At 46.7% G+C, this 20678-nt stretch overlaps 1 protein-coding gene across 1 annotated transcript in view; it reads right to left on the bottom strand.

Moving 5' to 3' along the window:
* Nucleotides 1-20678, bottom strand: part of LOC116513285 (transcription factor COE3-like) — a 77392-nt gene that overhangs the window by 20121 nt on the left and 36593 nt on the right. Inside the window, exons 8-11 of the mRNA XM_032224302.1 lie at nucleotides 8322-8403; nucleotides 6554-6671; nucleotides 4511-4644; nucleotides 3355-3481 (exon numbers count right to left, since the gene is read on the bottom strand). Of these exons, the coding sequence (XP_032080193.1) occupies nucleotides 3355-3481; nucleotides 4511-4644; nucleotides 6554-6671; nucleotides 8322-8403 (461 nt within the window). The remainder of the gene's footprint in view (nucleotides 1-3354; nucleotides 3482-4510; nucleotides 4645-6553; nucleotides 6672-8321; nucleotides 8404-20678) is intronic.

Below are 20678 nucleotides of genomic sequence, written 5' to 3'. Positions count from 1 at the left end.
CTGACTCATATTTATGACGGTTGTAGTGTCCTGGGGTCGTGTGATCCCCTTTGGCGGCCTTCTGACAAGCAAAATAAATGGAATAACAGGACGGGAGGGACCTTGGAGGTCTTCTAGTCCAACCCTCGGCTCGGGTAGGAAATCCTATACCACGCCAGACAAACGGTCTGGACAAATCTCTTCTTAAAAGTGTTGGAGCACCTGCAACTTCTGGTGGCCAGTAGTTCCGCTGGTTAATTGTTCTCCCTGTCAGGAAATTCTCCTTAGTTCTAGGTTGCTTCTTTCCTTGAAGCCCTGATTCATTTAACAACCGTGCTGCTTAACAATGGGGGGACCCAAATTCACTTAACAACCGTGTGACTAACTTGAACAGCTGCAGGGATTCATGTAACAACCGTGGCAAGAACGGCTCTAGAAGGGGGCGAAACTCACTTAACTCTGCCTTGTTTTGCAAGAGAAATTTGGGGTTCCAATGTGGTCGTAAATCAAGGACTACCTGTGTAGGCAGCACCAATCCTGGGCAAATGCAGGAATCTCTTACAGTCACATCCTAAAAGGCTGGGATTTAGGGATTGTGGGCCTGAAGCCAATTAGTTGACTCTAATTCTTTGTATGAAGTTAGGATGGCATCAGCCTTTTTTTGGCAGTCACAGCGTCCAGCTGGCTCAAGCTCAGCTGACCATGACCTTGGGATTGCTGTGCACAGAGGCCATTTTCACAGCAACTGTCCGAAAGGGGTTTGCTGCAGTTTTCTGCTCTCATCTGCTGCCCTAGGATCTCCTTGTGGTCTCCCATCCAAATCTAAAACTGTTCCAATTCTGCTTAGCTGTTTGAGGTCAGTTACGAAAGCCGGCTGGGTGACTTTGGATCAATCATCAGGAGACGGGGAGTTTTAGTCTCACCTTAGGTATGAAACCCGGCTGGGGGCTGATCACCAGGAGACTGTGAGTTCTAGTTCAGCCTTAGGCAAGAAAGCCAAAGTGGGGGACTTTGAGCCAATCACCAGGAGACGGTGAGTTCTAGTTCAGCCTTAGGCAAGAAAGCCAAGTGGGAGACTTTGAGCCAATCACCAGGAGACTGTGAGTTCTAGTTCAGCCTTAGGCAAGAAAGCCAAGTGGGAGACTTTGAGCCAATCACCAGGAGATGGTGAGTTCTAGTCCTGTCTTAGGGATGAAACCCAGCTGGTGACTTTGGGCCCACTCCCTCTTTCTCAGCCCAGCCTACCTCGCAGGATTGTTGTTGTGGGGAAAATAGGAGGAAGAGGAAGGCGCATTACATATGTTTGCTTCCCCGAGTTATTTACAAAGATAACAAAGGCATTAAATAAATAAGAATAAACAGCAAGCGCAGTGTATCATCGACCCCCGCTCTCTTTATCTGGATCCCCTCCGGCAGACATGCGCAGCTTCCCTGAACTTCCTCCTCCTCCTCCTCCTCTGTCCCCCCCTCCCCAAACCCAGATTGGCATGTGCTTCGTTACTACCTTGGATGAAGATGGATTGCTTGATTTAGTGTAAACATATGCTACCATTTCAGTTCTGGGCAGCCTCTCTGCCACCTTAATTGCTATTGATTTCCCGAGCTCCCTCTGCTGCCCCCCCCGCCCCCGCAGACCCCTTTTCCAGGCCACAGCATGCAAGGTTAGCCATGCAAAAGGATGGAGGAGGCAACGTAGCCCCTCCCGGCTGGGGTTATGTCAAAGATGAGGAGGGGGAGCTGATGCTTGGCCGCCATCCCATCATATTAAGACTGCATGTAGACTGAGAGTTTTTTTACACCGGAGACAAATTCCTGTGTGTCTAATCACACTTGACTAATAAGGAATTCTATTCTGTTCTGTTCTCTATTCGTTTCTTTTCTTTTTTCTTCTCTTCTCCTTTTCTCTTCTCTTCCTTTCCTTTCCCTTCCCTTTATTCTAATCTATTCCATATTTTCTCTTCCCTTCCCTCTATTCTATTCTACTCTACTCCATTATTATTCTATTCTATTCCATTCCATTATTATTCTATTCTATTCTATTCTATTCCATTCCATTCCATTATTATTCTATTCTATTCTATTCTACTCCATTATTATTCTATTCTATTCTATTCCATTCCATTATTATTCTATTCTATTCTACTCCATTATTATTCTATTCTATTCTATTCATTCCATTATTATTCTATTCTATTCTACTCCATTATTATTCTATTCTATTCTATTCTACTCCATTATTATTCTACTCTACTCCATTATTATTCTATTCTAGTCTATTCTACTCTACTCTATTCCATTATTATTCTATTCTAGTCTATTCCATTCCATTATTATTCTATTCTATTCTATTCCATTATTATTTTATTCTATTCTATTCCATTCCATTCTATTCCATTACTATTCTAGTCTATTCCATTCCATTATTATTCTATTCCATTCTACATACAAACAAACAAATTAATGTAAGCATAAGGTACCCGTAGGAGAAGGAGATACGAAAGATGAGAAGGATAATAGTAATACAGCCCTACTACAGGGGTGAATAATATCCTTAGACACAAGGCAAGTGCTGTGGGAATTAGGTGCTCAGCACAGTGATGGCAGGAGGGGGGAAAACATGTCCCTGTGTCTGGTTGATTTGGCAGGCAGTGCCCTGTAGCGCCATCCCGAGGGGATACTCTCCACACGCCTTTGATGGCGGCACAGAGTCTGTCTCTCTCTCTCTCTCTCTCTCTCTCTCTCTCTCTCTCTCTCTCTCTCTCCAAGCGCCTGAATTTTGATCACGTGACTGTGGGGAGGTAGTAGTGGTCGTGTGAAAAATGGTCATAAGCCATAGTTGTTTTAACTTTGAATAGTCATTACATGATCTCCCGCCTTCCTTCCTTCCTTTCCTTTCACTTTCTCACCTCCTCCCTCCCTCCCTCCCTCCCTCCTTTCTTTCTTTCTTTTTTCTTTCCTCTTGCTCTCTCACCTCCTCCCTCCTTTCTTTCTTTTTCTCTCTCTTTCTTTCCTCTAGCTCTCTTACCTCCTCCCTCTCTTCCTTCCTTTGTTCCTCCCTCCCTCCCACTCTTCTTCCTTCCTTCCTTTCCTCTCGCTCTCACCTCTTCCTTTCTTTCTTTCTTTCCTCTCACCCCCTCTTCCTTCCTTTGTTCCTCCCTCCTTCCCATTCTTCCTTCCTTCCTTCCTTCCTTTCCTCTCGCTCTCACCTCTTCCCTCCCCTTTCTTTCTTTCTTTCTTTCTTTCCTCTCACCCCCTCTTCCTTCCTTTATTTCTCCCTCCCTCCCACTCTTCTTCCTTCCTTCCTTCCTTCCTTCCTTCCTTCCTTCCCTACCTCTCGCTTTCTCGCCTCCTCCCTCCCTCCTGTCCAGCGCTTACCTGTGTAGACAAACCGCCCAGGTGCTCCTTTGCAAAACTGCTTCGACTTGTAGGAGAGCGTCACCTCCACCACGCCGGGGATGTGCCGGGGCGGCGTCTGGACCCGGATTGCATGTGGTGTGATCAACTGTTATGGGGAGAAGAGGATGGTGAGACCAGGAGGGGAAGCTTTGTGCCAAGGAAAGGGGCAGGACGCCGAGAAGCCATGAGGCTGTCAGCCCCTTCCTCCTCCTCCTCCTCCTCCTCCTCCTCCTCCTCCTCCTGTATCCCTTCTCCTTCTTCTTTTCTCCCTCCCCTTCCTTCTCCTCCCTCCCCCCATCTGTGGGGCTTATCCTCTCGGTCTCCCTTCTTCCTGCCCTCTCCCTCCCAGCGGCCACCCCACCTGGGAAAGACTCCATGGACCATTTTTGTGCCATTTCTGCCCATTAACTTGAGCTGGGCTGTTTCTGCAAACTCTCTTGGGAGCAAAAATGTTAAGGCCAGCCCCCCCCCCCCCCAAAAGGGAGCCAGGTCAGGCTGAGGCTCTTTGGATTTTGCTGGGACTCAAAAGGTTTTGCACTGGGGGAGGTGGGAAGGGAAGGAACGGAAAACCAAGGGGAGGGAGAGGAAGGGGAACCAGACATAAGTAGTGGGATGATAGGGAAAGAGGGAGAGGGGGGGAATGGAAGGAGAGGAAAGAGAGGGGGAGAGGAAAAGGAAGAGGGGGAGGGGAAGGGAGGGAAGGGGATTCAGACATAAAATGGTGGGATGGGATGGAAAGAGAAGGAGAAGGGGGAGAAAGGATGGAAGAGGGAGGGGGAGGAGGGGAGAGGTGGGGAGGGGAAGGGAAGGAAAGGAAGGGGGTAAATGAAGGGAAGAAAAGGGAAAAAGGCAGGCAGGGAGGAATGGAAAGGGAAGGGAGGAGAAGGGGTAAACGAAGGGAAGAGAAGGAGAAGGGAAAGACTCAGGCAGGGTGGAGGGGAAGGGGATGGAGAAGGGGAGGGGAAAAGGGAAGAGAAGGAGAAGGGGAGGGTAAGAGGCAGGCAAAGCAGAGGATGGAGAAGAGGAAGGGAAGGGGGAAATGGAGGGAGGTAAGAAGAAAGAAAGGGAGAGACAAAAATAAATCCAGAAATTGGGGGAGGGGGTTGGGGGGGGGGCGTTAAGCAGGCAGACTCACCTCACTCCAGACCAGCATGGTGCCGAAGACCACCTGAAGCCCATCGAAGAAGTTTTCCCCGATCACAATCACGGTGGCCCCTCCCGTCGTCCAGCCTTCACTGGGGCTGATGGCTTTGATGCAGGGGGTGGCTGCTTTAGGAGGGGGAAGAGAGAGGGGTCAGGAATCCCCCCCAAAAAGAAGGGGAGGGGAAGGGAAGCAGGCCAAGGGCGAGGGCACCAAAGAGACACCCCCTCCCCTCAGCTCAAAGGGGACCCTCTTGGAAGGAAGGAGAGCTAAGTGGCCAGAATCACCTTTCTCTTATTAATTCAGATCCTAAAGCCAAGCTCACGTATTGGCCAGCATTGGCTGGGAAAGAGGAAACGCTAAACCGTGATTAGAGACACCTGGCTCCCATGCCTGCTGGGTGTTCTTCTGACTTACAACCGTTCATTGATTCAGAGTTACAACAGCGTTGAAAAAAGTGACTTAGGATAGTTTTTCACACTTAACGGCCGTTGCGGCATCCCCATGGTCACGTGATCCCCCCCCCAATGTTTGGTACAACTGACTTGTATTTATGACGGTTGCCCTGTCCCAGGGGTGGGGGGGTCACGCGATCCCCTTTCGTGACTTTGCGACAAGCCAGATTCACTTAACAACAACTTAACAACTTCAGTGATTCCCTTAACAACAGCAGGAAGAAAGGTCGTAAACTGGAGCAAAGCGCGCTGAACGAAGGTCTCACTTAGGAACATAAGTTCCAGGCTCAATTGTGGTTGTAAGTTGAGGATAAGAGCCACAAAGCCGTATTTCTCAACCTCAGGAATTTTAAGACGGGGGGGGGGGTGGGATTTCAACTCCCTGAATTCCCCAGCCAGCTGGTCTGCCTCCTGCCATGAACGGGGGGGGGGGGGGAGATGGATTGGATGACCTCTAAGGTCTCTTTCTGACTCTAATGGCAGGGAGATCTTGAGGCTGGAAGACAATCTGTCTGGGTTAGATTCATGCTGCCTGGAGAAACAGGGCCCAGTTTGATCCCTGGAATGAATTAAATCGACCAAATCCATCTATCAATCCATCAAAATTATTCTAAGTATATAACCAGTCCCAGATTAAGGCTCAAGAACTGAAAGATTTAGTTACGCAAATCGTAAAAAGAATAAGGACAATTTAGGCTGCCTGGCGGCCACTGTGTTTCTTCAAGTCACAAATTCCTGTTTTTTACAATCCCTCCGTGGCTGATGGAGTTTGTGGTCTGGGAGGGCAACGGGGTGCATTGCGTTATGGGGGTGGGCACACAGATTTTTGGCACGCGAGGAGAAAAAGCCATCACTGGACTAGAAGATCCCCAAGGTCCCTTCCAACTCCTATTCTATTCTATTCTATTCTATTCCATTCTATTCCATTCATATTTTCTATTCTATGAGTCCCTTCAGGGAAAAGAGCGGCATACAAATGAAATAAACTCTATTCTATTCCATTCCATTCATATTTTCTATTCTATTCTATTCCATTCATATTTTCTATTCTATTCATATTTTCTATTCTATTCTATTCCATTCCATTCATATTTTCTATTCTATTCCATTCCATTCATATTTTCTATTCTATTCCATTCATATTTCTATTCTATTCTATTCCATTCATATTTTCTATTCTATTCTATTCCATTCATATTTTCTATTCTATTCTATTCTATTCCATTCATATTTTCTATTCTATTCTATTCCATTCATATTTTCTATTCTATTCTATTCCATTCATATTTTCTATTCTATGCCATTCATATTTTCTATTCTATTCTATTCCATTCACATTTTCTATTCTACTCCATTCCATTCATATTTTCTATTCTATTCCATTCCATTCATATTTTCTATTCTATTCCATTCCATTCATATTTTCTATTCTATTCCACTCCATTCATATTTTCTATTCTATTCTATTCCATTCCATTCATATTTCTGTTCTATTCCTTCCAGCTCTATTCCGATTATTATTATCAAGGGACTTTTGTGGTTGCTGGTATGCAAAAGTGAGCCGTACAACAGGCAAGGGTACCTTCTGAAGGATCCAACCGTCGTGCCCGGCGTCCGTGCTTGGAATTGTTGTGGACAAACATATTGTCAGACACGGCAAGGATGTGACCATCGACATTCACCGTCGTCGACACCACCACCTGTGGAGAGGGAAGCATCAAAGGGAGGAATGCAGACAATCAGAACGAGAGCTTCGAGGATGATCGGGACAGAACCAAACATAGCAACGCTAGGAATTTAGCTGTTGTTTTTTTTAAAAAAGTCCTTCTATTGTTCAGGTTTGTTGTTGTTTTAACACAATTTACATTTTATGATTGAAATAGGAAGAGAGGTTAGGGAGAGAAGAATTACTTCCAGAGGATACAAAAGAAAGTATGTAAAAGAAAGCCAGAAAGAAAGAAAGAAACTTAAAAAACACCCAAATCTGACTGTCCATCTCTCTCTATCCTCTCTCCCTCTCTCTCTCTGAGATCTATCACGTCTATCATCGGTCTATATATTGCTCCCCTCTCCCTTTCCTATCGTATCCTGTCCTGTCTCTGCCTGTTTGTCTGTCTGCCTGTCCACCTTCCTTCCTACCTATCATCATCATCATCATTATTATGGTTCATCACACACTCAACCAAATATTCAGATCTACCATCTTTTATCTATTCTATTATTTATCATCTACCTATCATTATCATCAGCTATTGTCCAGGGGCGGTTGCTGCTGTAAAACATAAAAATATTAAAAATGCAATTATTAAAATAAGATATATCATCATTCAATCAGGTGGGGCTGGGTTTCAATCAACAGCCCGAAGCCTGCCGGAACAGCCAGGTCTTGGTCGTTTTATGGAAGGCCGGGAGAGTGGTAAGCGAATGCTGGCTGGGGAATTCTGGGAGTTGAAGTCCGGACATCTTCAAGTTGCCACGGTTGAGAAACACTGAGCTAGTAGCTTCATCAGTTTGCTTGCATAAGGATATGGTAATTGTGACATTTTTACATGATTAACAGCCGTGCCGATTTGAACAGCATCGGTGCCAGGCGGCTAGAGCAGGTTGCTAGCGCAAACACGCCCACCTTGATGAGCAGACTCGAGCCATATTGGTGCAAGAGAGCAGCATCCGGGATGAATAGCAGTTAGCAATAGCAGTTAGACTTATATACCGCTTCATAGGGCTTTCAGCCCTCTCTAAGCGGTTTACAGAGTCAGCATATTGCCCCCAACAATCCGGGTCCTCATTTTACCCACCTCGGAAGGATGGAAGGCTAAGTCAACCTTGAGCCGGTGAGATTAGAACCGCTGAACTGCAGATAACAGTCAGCTGAAGTGGCCTGCAGTGCTGCACCCTAACCACTGCACCACCTCGGCTCTGGGTCCTTCAAAGGGCTGCCTGGCCAAATATTTTAGCTCTCCCTGTGGTTTGTTATCAGCCATCTGGATTACAGCTGGGGTATCGTTCAGGTATTATTTACTTCACTTCACTTTACTTAAACCATACACCCAATCAAGGAACAGCCAAACAAGCTTAACACTAAACAGTCCAGCCAAAGAACCTCCGAGATCATTCAACTTCCTAATAGCAAACCCCTCTCCCTTCTAGTGCTGATGGTGTTACCTAGTGGGGTCCTGAAACGTCTGCAAGGAAACAACCAAGCTCAGAGAACACCAAGGACCCCATAGTCCTCCTCACCTCCTCCTCCTCCTCCTCTTCCTCTCTTCAAACCCCACTCCACACACCCTTCTAGCACTGATGATGTTACCTAGTTGGGTCATGAAATGCCTGCAAGAAAGCAACCTCACCTGGAACCGGCGCATATCCCGTGGATTGCCTGCATTCTTCAAACAGTTCTGGTTGCATTTGAGGAAGAACTTGAGAAAAAATCTAGAAACAAAGGGAAATAGAAAAAAAAAAGCAACATTAATTGTGAAGTACCCGTGGTTCGCCCATGAGGCCAATGTTGAGAAAAGACACGGACACGAGCTTTCTCGGGATGAGGCGACCCAGATTGGGGGTCTGGGAGCCCCTTTTATTGAGATAGGACAAAGGCAGGAGGAGCAATCAGCATGTGATTTAAGACAGCCTGTCAAACTACAATTGCTAATCTACTGCTCAGGGAAGTTCTGTCTATATATGGTCAAATCCTGGGCGTCGTTGGGTAAGGCACATCTAGAGTGGACTATCAGGATGTTAGGTCTTTTAGGAGTTTGTTTTTTCCTGTGTGGTTCAGCGTGGCTGTGCGTGCCCTGTTATGCACTGGGCCATGGGTGACCGCCACACCTACACAAGGAGTTATATGACAACAATTAATTGCCTTCAGGAATCCTTATAAGAGTTTGACCACTGGCTTCCTTGGATCTGACAAAGGATGTCAATAATTCCTTCCTTCCTTGTTTAGATGTTTATTAGATGTTTATTATACTTGTGTGTCGCCCTATTCCCGAGGGACTCAGGGCGGCTAACAAACAAGTGGGGAAGGGGGAAATACAAAAAACAAACAAGACAGAAACAAGATACACAAAAGAGATTAAAAACAACACAACAGTCACAGCAATTCGAGTGGGGCTGGGAACTCATCAGCCCCAGGCCTGCCGGAATAGCCAGGTCTTGAAGGCTTTGCGGAAAGCCAGAAGGGTGGTGAGGGTCCGAATCTCCACGGGGAGATCGTTCCAAAGGGCTGGAGCAGCCACAGAGAAGGCTCTCCCCCGGGGGGGTCGACAGTCGACATTGGCTAGCTGATGGTATTCAGAGGAGGCCTAATCTGTGGGATCTAATTGGTCGTAGGGAGGTGATTGGCAGAAGGCGGTCTCTCAAGTACCCAGTTCCGATTCCTTCCTCTCATTTCCCTGTTCTTCTGTCCTTCCTTCCCTCCGTCGATTCTCCTTCCTTCCTTCCATCCCTTCTTTCCTTACCTCCCTCTGATTTTCCTTCCTCCCTCTTCCCTTCTTGCTCTCCCTCTTTTCCTTCTTCCATCCCTTGTTCTTTCCTCATCTCCCTCTTTTTCTTTCTTTTCTTCCTTCCCCCTCCCTTTTCCTCCTTCCTTATCTCCCTCTCCTCCCTCCCTCCCTCTTTCCCCTGCTCCCTTTCCTCCCTCCCTCTTTCCCTTCTTCCTTCCTTTCTCCTTTGCTCCCTCCTTTCCTTCCATCCCTCCTTGTTTCCCCATATCCATCCCTCCTTTCCTTCCTTCCTTCCTTCCTTCCTTCATCTTCCTTCCTTTCCCGCCTCATTTTCCTTCCTTCCTTCCTTCCTTCCTTATCTTCCTTCCTTTCCGCCCTCATTTTCCTTCCTTCCTTCCTTATCTTCCTTTCTTTCCCCCCTCATTTTCCTTCCTTCCTTCCTTCCTTCCTTCCTTCCTTCCTTCCTTCCTTCCTTCATCTTCCTTCCTTTCCCCCCTCATTTTCCTTCCTTCCTTCCTTCCTTCTTTTCTTCCTTCCTTCCTTCCTTCCCCATGATTTATCAACCCTGCCTGTCTGCAATGTCCCAACAAGATTGAGCAGACTCTTGGAAAGTCCTATTTCCTGTCCTCCGCAGGGAGAACGTCCACATAAGCTGTCGCTAAACCAATAACCACACAAAAATCCTCGGCTGCACCGTAGTTGAATCTGCCAACCTGTGGCCATACAGGAAGCTGAAGAAGATAAAAAGAGGGCGATCATATCGGGAATGGCATATATAGAGAGCCTAACGCACAAAGGCACACAGTAACTGGAGAACTGATTTAACTGGCTAATTTCAGCTGAATTAAGCTTGCCCAGCACAGTATTTCAAAGAATTTCCCTCGTTTAGGATTACAATATGGTGCTTCTTTACAACATGGTTTGTTCCATTTGGCGACGATGCACAATAACTACAGAAAGCAGTTTTAATGACAAGCAACATTAAATCCCCCTAATTTCAAAGCCGTTTAGTTAGGGCTAATTTGCACTAAAAGCTACCAGTGAATTCTAGGAACAACTTCCTTAGAAAACTGCTTATTTACTCATTAAATTAATATGTCTATTAAGCCCTCACTCTGTTTCTTTCCTAATGGAAGCCACACAGGTACATTTAAGGCCTTCCGAATTAGGTTAGTTACAGGTAGTCCTCAGGTTACGACGACCATTGAGCCCAACATTTATGTTGCCGAGTGAGACATTTCTTAAGAGAGTCTCGCCCCATTTTTACGACCTGTCTTGCCGCAGTTGTTAAGCGAATCATCACAGTTGTTCAGTTAGTCATGCGGTTGTTAAGTGAATCTGCCTTCCCCATCGACTTGGCTGCTCAGAAGGTCACAAAAGGGGATCACGTGGCCTCGGGGACATGGCGACTGTCATAAATCTGAGTCAGTTGATCACGTGGCCATGCGGATGTTCCAATGGTCGTAAGTGTGAAAAACGGCCCTAAGCCACTTTTGTCAGTGACGTTGTAACTTTGACCAGGCACTAAATGAGCTGTTGTAACTCCAGGAATGCCTGAAATGGTAGAGGGTCTCCTGCTTGAGGAGGAGGGGTTGGACTAGAAGACCTCCAGGTTCCCTTCCAACTTTGTTATTCTATTAATCCGTGGAACAGCTTGCCACCAGAAGTTGTGGGAGCTCCATCACTGGAGGTTTTTAAGAAGAGACTGGACAGTCACTTGTCTGGAATGGGATGGGCCCGTGATGGCGAACCTATGGCACGCAGAACCCTCTCTGGGGGCAAGCCAGCCGTCGCCCCAGCCCAGCTCTATCGCGCATGGGCATGCCCCTCCCAACGTCCAGCTGGTCTTCAGGTCTCTGCCACCCATGCACAGGGGGCATGTGGGGGAAGGAAGACAGATAGATAGGATGGATAGATATGATAGATATGATAGATAGATAGATATGATAGATAGATAGATAGACAGACAGCAGATAGATAAGAGAGAAGTTAGATGGGTGGGTAGACAGAGATTATAAGATAGATAGATAGATAGATAGATAGATAGATAGATAGATAGATAGATAGATAGATAGATAGATAGATAGATAGATAGATAGATAGATAAAGATAGATGGATAAAGATAGATAGATAGATAGACAGATAGACAGATAGATGGATGGATGGATGGATGGATAGATAGTGATTGATAGATAGATAGATAGATAGATAGATAGATATGATAGATAGATAGACAGACAGCAGATAGATAAGAGAGGTTAGATGGGTGGGTAGACAGAGATTATAGGATAGATAGATAGATAGATAGATAGATAGATAGATAGATAGATAGATAAAGATAGATATATAAATAGATATAGATAGATAGATAGATAGATAGATAGATAGAGATAAATAATGATAGATAGATAGATAGATAGATAGAGATAGATAGATGATAAAGATAGATAGATAGATAGATAGATAGATAGATAGATAGATATGATAGATAGACAGAGATAGAGATAGAGATAGAGATAGATAGATGATAGATAGATAGAGATAGATAGATAGATAGAGATAGATAGATAGATAGATAGATAGAGAAAGATAGATGGATAAAGATAGATAGATAGACAGATAGACAGATAGATGGATGGATGGATGGATGGATGGATAGATAGTGATAGATAGATAGATAGATAGATAGATAGATAGATAGATAGATAAAGATAGATATATAAATAGATATAGATAGATAGATAGATAGATAGATAGATAGAGATAAATAGTGATAGATAGATAGATAGAGATAGATAGATGATAAAGATAGATAGATAGATAGATAGATAGATAGATAGATAGATAGATAGATAGATAGACAGACAGACAGACAGACAGACAGACAGGGAGGGAGGGAGGGATGGATGGATAGATAGATAGATAGATAGATAGATAGATAGATAGATAGATAGATAGATAGATAGATGATAGAAAAGATAGATGTGTAGATAGACAGACAAACAGATGAGTGCAGGGGGCAGTTGTATTGCATTTTGGGGGTTCACGCATGTGCTCCCCACCACCCGATTTTGGCCCTGGAAAGCCTCCTGCACCAGCCTGGAAGCCAAGAACGGGCGAGGGGGTTCCCAGGGCGCATGTACGGGGGCGGGGCACGCTTTGGGCACTTGGCACCAAAAAAGGTTAGCCATCCTTGCAATTGGCTCTCCTGCCAGAGCAGGGGGTCGGACTAGAAGACCTCCAAGTTCTCTTCCAGCTCTATTCTGATTGAGGACTGCAGGCCTTTGAGTGGCAAGAATTATGGTGGAAGGAAAACGCAGTGTGTGTGTGGGGGGGGGGGGTGTCCCCAAATTCAGTCCATGAGAACTAGAAAATTTCACAAGTCCAAAGTGCTCTTTGGCTGATGGCCGCTGGCTGCCTCTCAGCCACCCAATTAAAACCCCTGCTTTTCTCTTTCTCCCTCCTGCCGCGGTCCCTTTAAGGCGGCTCAGAAATTCATCCTTGTTTGTCTAAAAGGGTATTGATTGGAAACTGATCCCCGGTTGCCTCGCATGCAGTTAATGGGTCCCATTCCTGCAGAGAACGATCAATCAGGAATAGGCTCTCGGGGGGGGGGGGATATCTGAGCCCGCAGGGAGGATAGTGAAGGGAGAGAAGGGCTCGGGGTGACATAGCATCTTCCAATATTTGAGGGGATGCCCCAAAGAAGAGGGAGTCAAGCTATTCCCCAAAGCCCCTGAGGGCAGGACAAGAAGCAATGGGTGGAAAAACTCATCAAGGAGAGAAAGAACTAAGGAGGAATTTCCTGACGGTGAGAACAATGAAGCAGTGGAACAGCTTGCCACCAGAGGTTGTGGATGCTGCACCACTGGGGAGTTTTAAGAAGAGGCTGGGCATCCACTTGTCTGAAACAGGGATGGTGATGGTGAACTTTTTCGGCACCAAGTGGAACACGGACACACCAGCACTGGAAACCCGAAGATTAGAGAGCCGGGGTGGCGCAGTGGTTAAATGCAGCACTGCAGGCTACTTCAGCTGACTGCAGTTCTGCAGTTCGGCTGTTCAAATCTCACCGGCTCAGGGTTGACTCAGCCTTCCATCCTTCCGAGGTGGGTAAAATGAGGACCCGGATTGTTGTTGGGGGCGATATGCTGACTCTGTAAACCGCTTAGAGAGGGCTGAAAGCGGTATATAAGTCTAACTGCTATTGCTATTGCTATCAACTGGCTGACGTACATATGTGTGCCAGAAATCAGAAGAGCAGCTGGCGTGCCCAAGGAGAGGGCTCTATGTGCCCCCTCTGGCATGTATGTGCCATAGGTTTGCCACCACGGGTATAGGGTCTCCTGCTCGAGCATAGGGTTGGACTAGAAGACCTCCAAGGTCCCATCCAGCTCTATTTGACTGAAATAGGGAGCATGGGGTGAAAGCCCCCTCCCCCCCCCGCTGGAAAAATGATGGATGGGAACTGAGTATGCCTCGTCGTTCATGAGAAGGACTAGGGGGGGACATGAGATCCGAGTTTCAATATTTGAGGGGCTACCACAAAGAAGAGGGGGTCAATCTATTCTTGCCTTCAGAAATTGTGGTTGCTGTCTATCTATCTATCTATCTATCTATCTATCTATCTATCTATCTATCTGTCTCTGTCTCTGTCTCTGTCTCTGTCTCTGTCTCTATCTCTATCATCTCTATCTCTATCTCTATCTCTATGTTATATTTGTGCTGATAAATAAATAAAGGGAGACTAGTATAGATCTATTTCAAGCTATTTAACTCTCATCAGCTAGCCATACCCTTACTGGGATTAGAACCTGTGCTGTATTACATCTTAGGCAGATGTGTTAACCATTGAGCCACAGAGCTCGACTCCTTATCAGCCAGCCAGGGTGAAAGGTATCTATTTAGATTTTACAACCCCCGGTATGCCCAAATATGGGAGACCAGGCGACATGGCTCCGCGTGCCACTTTGGCCATGCATGCCATAGGTTCGCCATCACAGATATAGGTTCTCCTGCTTGAGCAGGGGGCTGGACTAGAAGACCTCCAAGGTCCCTTCTAGCTCTAATCTACTCTGCTCTATTCTCCAAAGCACCTGAAGGCAAGGCAAGAAACAATGGATGGAAACTAATCAAGGAGAGAAGGAACCTGGAATCAAGGAGGAATTTCCTGGCAGTGAGGACAATTAACCAACGGAATAGCTTGCCACTTGAACTTGTGGTGGCTTCATCACTGGAGGTCTTCAAGAAGAGACTGGACAGCCATTTGTCCGGAATGGTATAAGGTAAGGCTGTACCAACCTTGGGAATTTTAAAACTTGTGGACTTTTTTTTTTTTTAGTATATTTTATTTTCATTTTCATTTTCATACACTCACATGTATACCCCATACAGTATTAAACAGTAATTGCATTAATTCCTCTTGTCGACAATGCCCCAGGAAATAAAAGCCCAATATACCTCTTCCATTCTCCATACACCTCTTTCTTCCACCACCCTCCAACTTTCTATCTTCCCTCCATCATCCCCCTCTACCCTACTTCCCCTCGCCCTCTGCCACTCCTCTCTCCAGATCCGCTCCCCCCCTTCCCTTTCGCCTTCTCCCCCCCACCCTCTCTCCCATCCCTCTCTACCCATCTTTCTTCTTTCCTACTCCTCCTCCCCTCGGTGTATTTCCACTATATGTTAATGTATTTGGCTTATCCTATTTTTAAAGAAAAATTAGAGAAAAACAGTATACATGTGAAGTCACATTGCATTGAGATAAACTTGTGGACTTCAAGGCCATGTTGGCTGAGGAATTCTGGGAGTTGAAGCCCACAAGGTCTTAATGTTCCAAGGTTGGATAATCCAGGGAGAGGGTCTCCTGCTCAAGCAGGGGTTTGGACTAGAAGATCTCCAAGGTCCCTTCCAACTCTGATATTCTGTTATTTTTGTTATTCTGCTCCGAAACCACAGACTGATCCAAGAGAAAAGGAACTGGGATTGCAGGGATGTGTTACTGGGAGAAGGAACGGCTTTCGACTGGATGGTGGGCCAATAATCTGTGAGGTTGAAGTTCCTTCTGCCTCAGGCTCCCAAAAACGAAGGATAAATGAGGGCCTTGGACCCAGGAGGTCAGAGGTGGAGACGAAGCTGCCATGAAAAGGATGCTCTCTTCCCCTACAGCATCCGAAGCTGATGAAATATTTAGCCTGCTTGTGCAGGGACCTATAATTGTCATTCTAGCATCAATAATTAACAGGTAGCAGCCCCGGGCTGGCTGAAAGGAGGAGAGAGGGAGAAGCAGAGAGAAGTGGGAAGATGGCTCAACCTCCCTGAAGAAGCCAAACGCGCCCAGTCAGCTGATAGAAGAGAACATTTGTAGCTCTCGGTTGAACTGTGGGGGGGTCTGAGCTCTGTGGTTTCCTGCAGGCGTTTCATGATCCAACTAGGGAACATCATCAGTGCTAGAAAGGAAGAGGGAGGAGGAGGAGGAGGAGGAGGAGGAGGAGGAGGAGGAGGAGAAGGAGGAGGAGGAGGAGGAGGAGGAGGAGGAGGAGGAGGAGGAGGAGGAAAAAGACTGTGGGGTCCTTGGTGCTCTCTGAGCTTGGTGGTTTCCTGCAGCCGTTTCATGATCCAACTAGGGAACATCATCAGTGCTAGAAAGGAGGGGAGTTTGCAGAGAGGCGGAGGAGGACAGCGGCCACCCTTCCTTCTACCGTAGCACTGATGAAGTGACATAGTTGGGTGATGAAAATGTCCGCAAGAAAACCACCAAGCTCAGAGAACACCAAGGACCCCACAATCCTCCTCCTCCTCCTCCCTATAACCTATTTCCCTTCTAGCACTGATGATATTCCCTAGTTGGGTCATGAAAAGTCTAAAGAATACCACCAAACTCAGAGAACACCAAGGACCCCACAGTTCAACCCTGAGCTACAAATATTCTCTTCTATCGATAAAACAGATGAAATTTGAATAAAACTTTCAGATTTGGTGACTTAAAACTGTGAGAATTCCCTAGCCAGCATGGGTGGATTTCAACTCCCAGAATCCCTGGAGAATTCTGGGAGCTGAAGTCCACCCATCTTAAAGCTGCCAAGGGTTGAGAAACGCTGATCTAAATATTTCTCTTCTTGTGGAGACCTGGGTTCAATGCCATCTCCTCCCTTGAGTGAGTCTAGAACCCACTTCTAGAAAGGACTGACTGTCCCCCTTTTTTGAGACCCATTCCACCCAATGAAGAAAAGCAGAGGAAGAAATTCCCTAGGTTTAGCCATGGATGAAACAGAAGAGTGGTAGAGGAAATAGTGGTACTGTTTTTTTAGGCCAGTACTCTTCAACATCTTCATCAATGACTTGGATGAGGGGATAAATGGGGAACTCATCAAATTTGCAGATGACACCAATCTGACAGGAATAGCCAACACTCCAGAAGACAGGCTCAAGATACAGAAGGATCTTGACAGATGTGAACATGGGGCACTATCTAATAAAATGAAATTGAATGGTGAAAAGAGTCAGGTTCTTCATTTGGGCAAGGAAAACGAAATGCACAGGTACAGTATAGGTGGTACCTTGTTCAGTAGTAGCAACTGTGAGGGGGATCTTGGAGTCCTAGGGGAGAACCATTTAAATAGGAGCCAGCCGTGGGCAGCAGCTGCCAAAAAAGCCAACACAGTTCTAGGCTGCATCAACAGAGGGAGAGAATCAAGAACCCTTGAAGGGTTAATACCACTTTATGAGGCCTTGGTGAGGCCACGCTTGGAATACGGCATCCAGTTTTGGTCGCCACGATGTAAAAAAGATGCGGAGACTCCAGAAAGCGTGCAGAGAAGAGCATCAAAGATGATTTGGGGACTGGAGGCTAAAACATAGGAAGAACGGTTGCAGGAACTGGGTACATCTAGTTTAAACCAAGAGGACTAAGGGTGACATGACAGCAGCCTTCCAATATTTGAGGGGCTGCCACAAAGAAGAGGGGATCAAACTATTCTCCAAAGCATTTGAAGGCAGGACAAGAAGCAATGGATGGAAACTAATCAAGGAGAGAAAGCAACCTGGAACTAAGGAAGAATTTCCTGTTGGTGAGAACAATCGATCAGCGGAATATCTTGCCCTTCAGAAGTTGTGGGTGCTCCATTACTGGAGTATTTAAGAAGAGACTGGACAGCCATTTGTCTGAAATGGTCTAGGGCTTCCTGCCTGAGCAGGGGGCTGGACTAGAAGACCTCCAAGGTCCCTTCCAACTCTGTTAAATGTCTAGGAGTTCATCACAGAAGCAAACTATTTCCAAAGAAATTTCGGTTGAGACTAGCGGTTGGGTAGGGTTCCTGTGGTCTTTGCAGGTGGTAATCAAGAGAGGGAAGGCACAGAAGAAAAAAATCATAAATTTTGGAGGGGGAGGGAAGAAAAAAGAGGGGAGCAGCCTTCCCCCCCCCCATTGCAAGATTGACAGAGAATTGGTAATTTCACACACTCACCCCCAACGCAACATGCTGCCCTCCCCTCTAGGTTACCGCTACCTCCGAATAAAAGGGAAGGAAATAAGAATAAACACATGTCCGACTTGCTCACCTTCTTAAGTAGCAGTGGTGCATAGAAACCCGGGGAGTTAAAAATAAAGACAATGTGCATACATTAGCATGCCTAATGTGCCGCGCTCCCCATTTAACATGCAAATTCCCAGCGACGCCGCCGAACACCTTCTGTTCCGAGCGCATAAATTTGAATTCGCAATTAGAATAATCTTGTATAATTAATGAAAAGCGTCAATTTTAGCTCCTAAGTAATTTGATTAACATGTTGATAGGGCACTTACCATGCTCTCTAAACCAGAGGGGCTGGCCGCGCCGTCGGAGGAGAGGAGGAATGAGGGGATGAGGGAAGGAGGCAGAGAAAGAGAGAAGGGAAGAAGGGGGAGAGGGGGAGAGGATGTCCCCCCCCTCCCACTCCCCAACCATGTCAGATGGGAGGGAAGCCTTGCACGGCTAGAGAAGAGGAAGTGGGTGGACGGACTTGGAAGCCGAAAAAAGAGAATTAGGGCAACTTTCAATCCTGTTCCTAGCCCCCCCCCCCTCCAAGAGGGAGCAGAGGCCACCAAATTCAGGTTAGGGTTTGACTATCTGAGGCCTGGCCAAAGACAGGCAGTCCTCGACTTACGACCACAATTGAACCCAACATTGGGTTGCTAAGCGAGACCATGAGTTTTGCCCCTTTTTGCGTCCTTTCTTGCCACGGTTGTTAAGGGAATCGCTGCAGCTGTTAGGTTAGTGACATGGTTGTTAAGTGAATCCGGCTTCCCCACTGACATGGCTCGCCAGAAGGTCGCAAAAGGGGACGCTGCAACCGTCATAAATACGAGTCAGCGGCCAGGCGTCTGAATGTTGAGACGTGACCACTGCAATGGTCGTAAGTGTGAAAAACGGTCCTGGGTCACTTTCTTCCGTGCCGTTGTTAACTTTGAATGGCCGTTAAACGAAATGCTATAAGTTGAGGACTAGAAAATAGCCAGCATGCTACTTTGAGAGGCTCCCATAGGAGCTCTGGCAATTATTTTCTTATTGCTCTTTAGCCAAATGCCACTCGTCTTTGCAAGAATTGGTGGAAGCCGTAGCCTGTTGGGGTTGCAAAAGGGCTGGGCGGGGGGTGGGGTGAAGGATAGGGGACCATGGGTCCCTGAATACCTGTGGATGTCCTGCCGGGGCTTTGCAGAAGGACAGCGTCCGCCACGAACAACCAAATCCCCACGTGAAGATTTTAAACTAGCTACTTCATTGCGCAGGCCTATTTTACAGGAATCTTCCCAGGCTAAATAAGGTTCAATGGAATTTAAAGGGCTCAGATTTCGCCTTTTATGCCCATGTAGAGATTCCAGACAGGTTCCCGGCTTGACTCCTCCACTTGAGTGGTCCACTACAGGAAGTCTTCGTCTTATAACAGTCCATTTAGTGACTGTCTGAAATTACAGTGCCGCTGTAAAAAGCGACATCACTATTTTCCACACTTACGACTTATTGCAACACGCCTAGGTCCTGTGATCAAAATTTAGCCCCTTGGCAACTGGCTCATATTTATGACGGTTACCATATCCCAGGGTCCTTTCGTGACCTTCTGACCAGCAAAGTCAATGGGGAAGCCAGACTCGCTTAACAACCGTGTTCCTGACCTAACGACGGCAGCGATTCACTTAACAACTGCGGCAAGAAAGGTCGTAAAGTGGGTGGAGGAATTCACTTAACCACTGTCTCGCTTAGCAACAGGAGTTTTGGGTTAAACTGTGGTCGTAAGTGAAGGACTACGGTATTCTTAACCTTTGGAGGTTTTGCATTCTCAGAGAAAGGATGCATCTGGAGGGGTAGGTCATTGTGTGGGTGTGTGCGCACAAACACACACATAAGGGTGCACAGCGGGAAGGAGGGCAAAAGCCCAATCCCCCGTTCCACCTCCTGTTGCATCTTTGACGCCTTTCTGTCGGATAACCTCAGTTTTTTTGGGGGGATAATCTGGATTGTGCCCCGAGATTTGCAAAAGCAGCATGAAGGATGTAGGTTTGTGTTGCAAACCCCTGGTCTGTTCTGTGCCCAGCTCCAGGATCTGCAAAGCTGACACCAACAAACTTGCTGGAATTTAACCTGAAGGTGGCTCAATTTTTTTTGTCCCGCGCGCGAGGAACGACGAGAGCCGACGGGTAGGAAAGGCTGAAAGATCAGCAGGGACAAAAGCGAGACAGCCTCTAATAGCTTTGATTCTTCTGCTTCTAATCTCCCCGCCGGCTTGTCAATCCTTATTCTTCTCCTTCGGCGGCCAGAGGCCTCCGCAGTGGGACTGAGTGACAGGCGGGTCTGCCCAGCTATGGGGCCTCTTCGCCCAGCGCCCGATGTTATCGGGAGCGGACAAAGGCTGGGGAAATGTCAGAGTGTTATCAAGACCCCCCAAATGCCACTGGGATAGAGCCGGGACAGGAGAGGCCTCCGCCATTCCCTTGGTGTTTTGTCTGGGAGAGGGAGAAAGTGGCTTGCACGAGTGTGTGCACACACACAGACAGACACACCAGCAGAGAAGGTGACAATAGGAGAAGCGTCCTGGTTTCTGAGCAAAGGGAGCAAATGACTTGTCCAAGGGACAAGAAGATCTCCAGGCAAACCAGAAATTAACTAAACTTTGCGAGGATCTTCTTTCCATAATCACCCAGATTTGGGTTGGGCTGCCTTTTCTGCCCTACCCCCCCCCCCCAAATCTTCCTCCACCAGCTTCTGCTGGGTCTTAAGATACATCAG

Source organism: Thamnophis elegans, chromosome 9 (assembly GCF_009769535.1).
Source record: "Thamnophis elegans isolate rThaEle1 chromosome 9, rThaEle1.pri, whole genome shotgun sequence".
NCBI classification, from domain to species: Eukaryota; Metazoa; Chordata; class Lepidosauria; order Squamata; family Colubridae; genus Thamnophis; species Thamnophis elegans.
The sequence above is the reverse complement of the archived record's forward strand: the minus strand, read 5'-3'. Positions and strand labels throughout refer to the sequence as shown.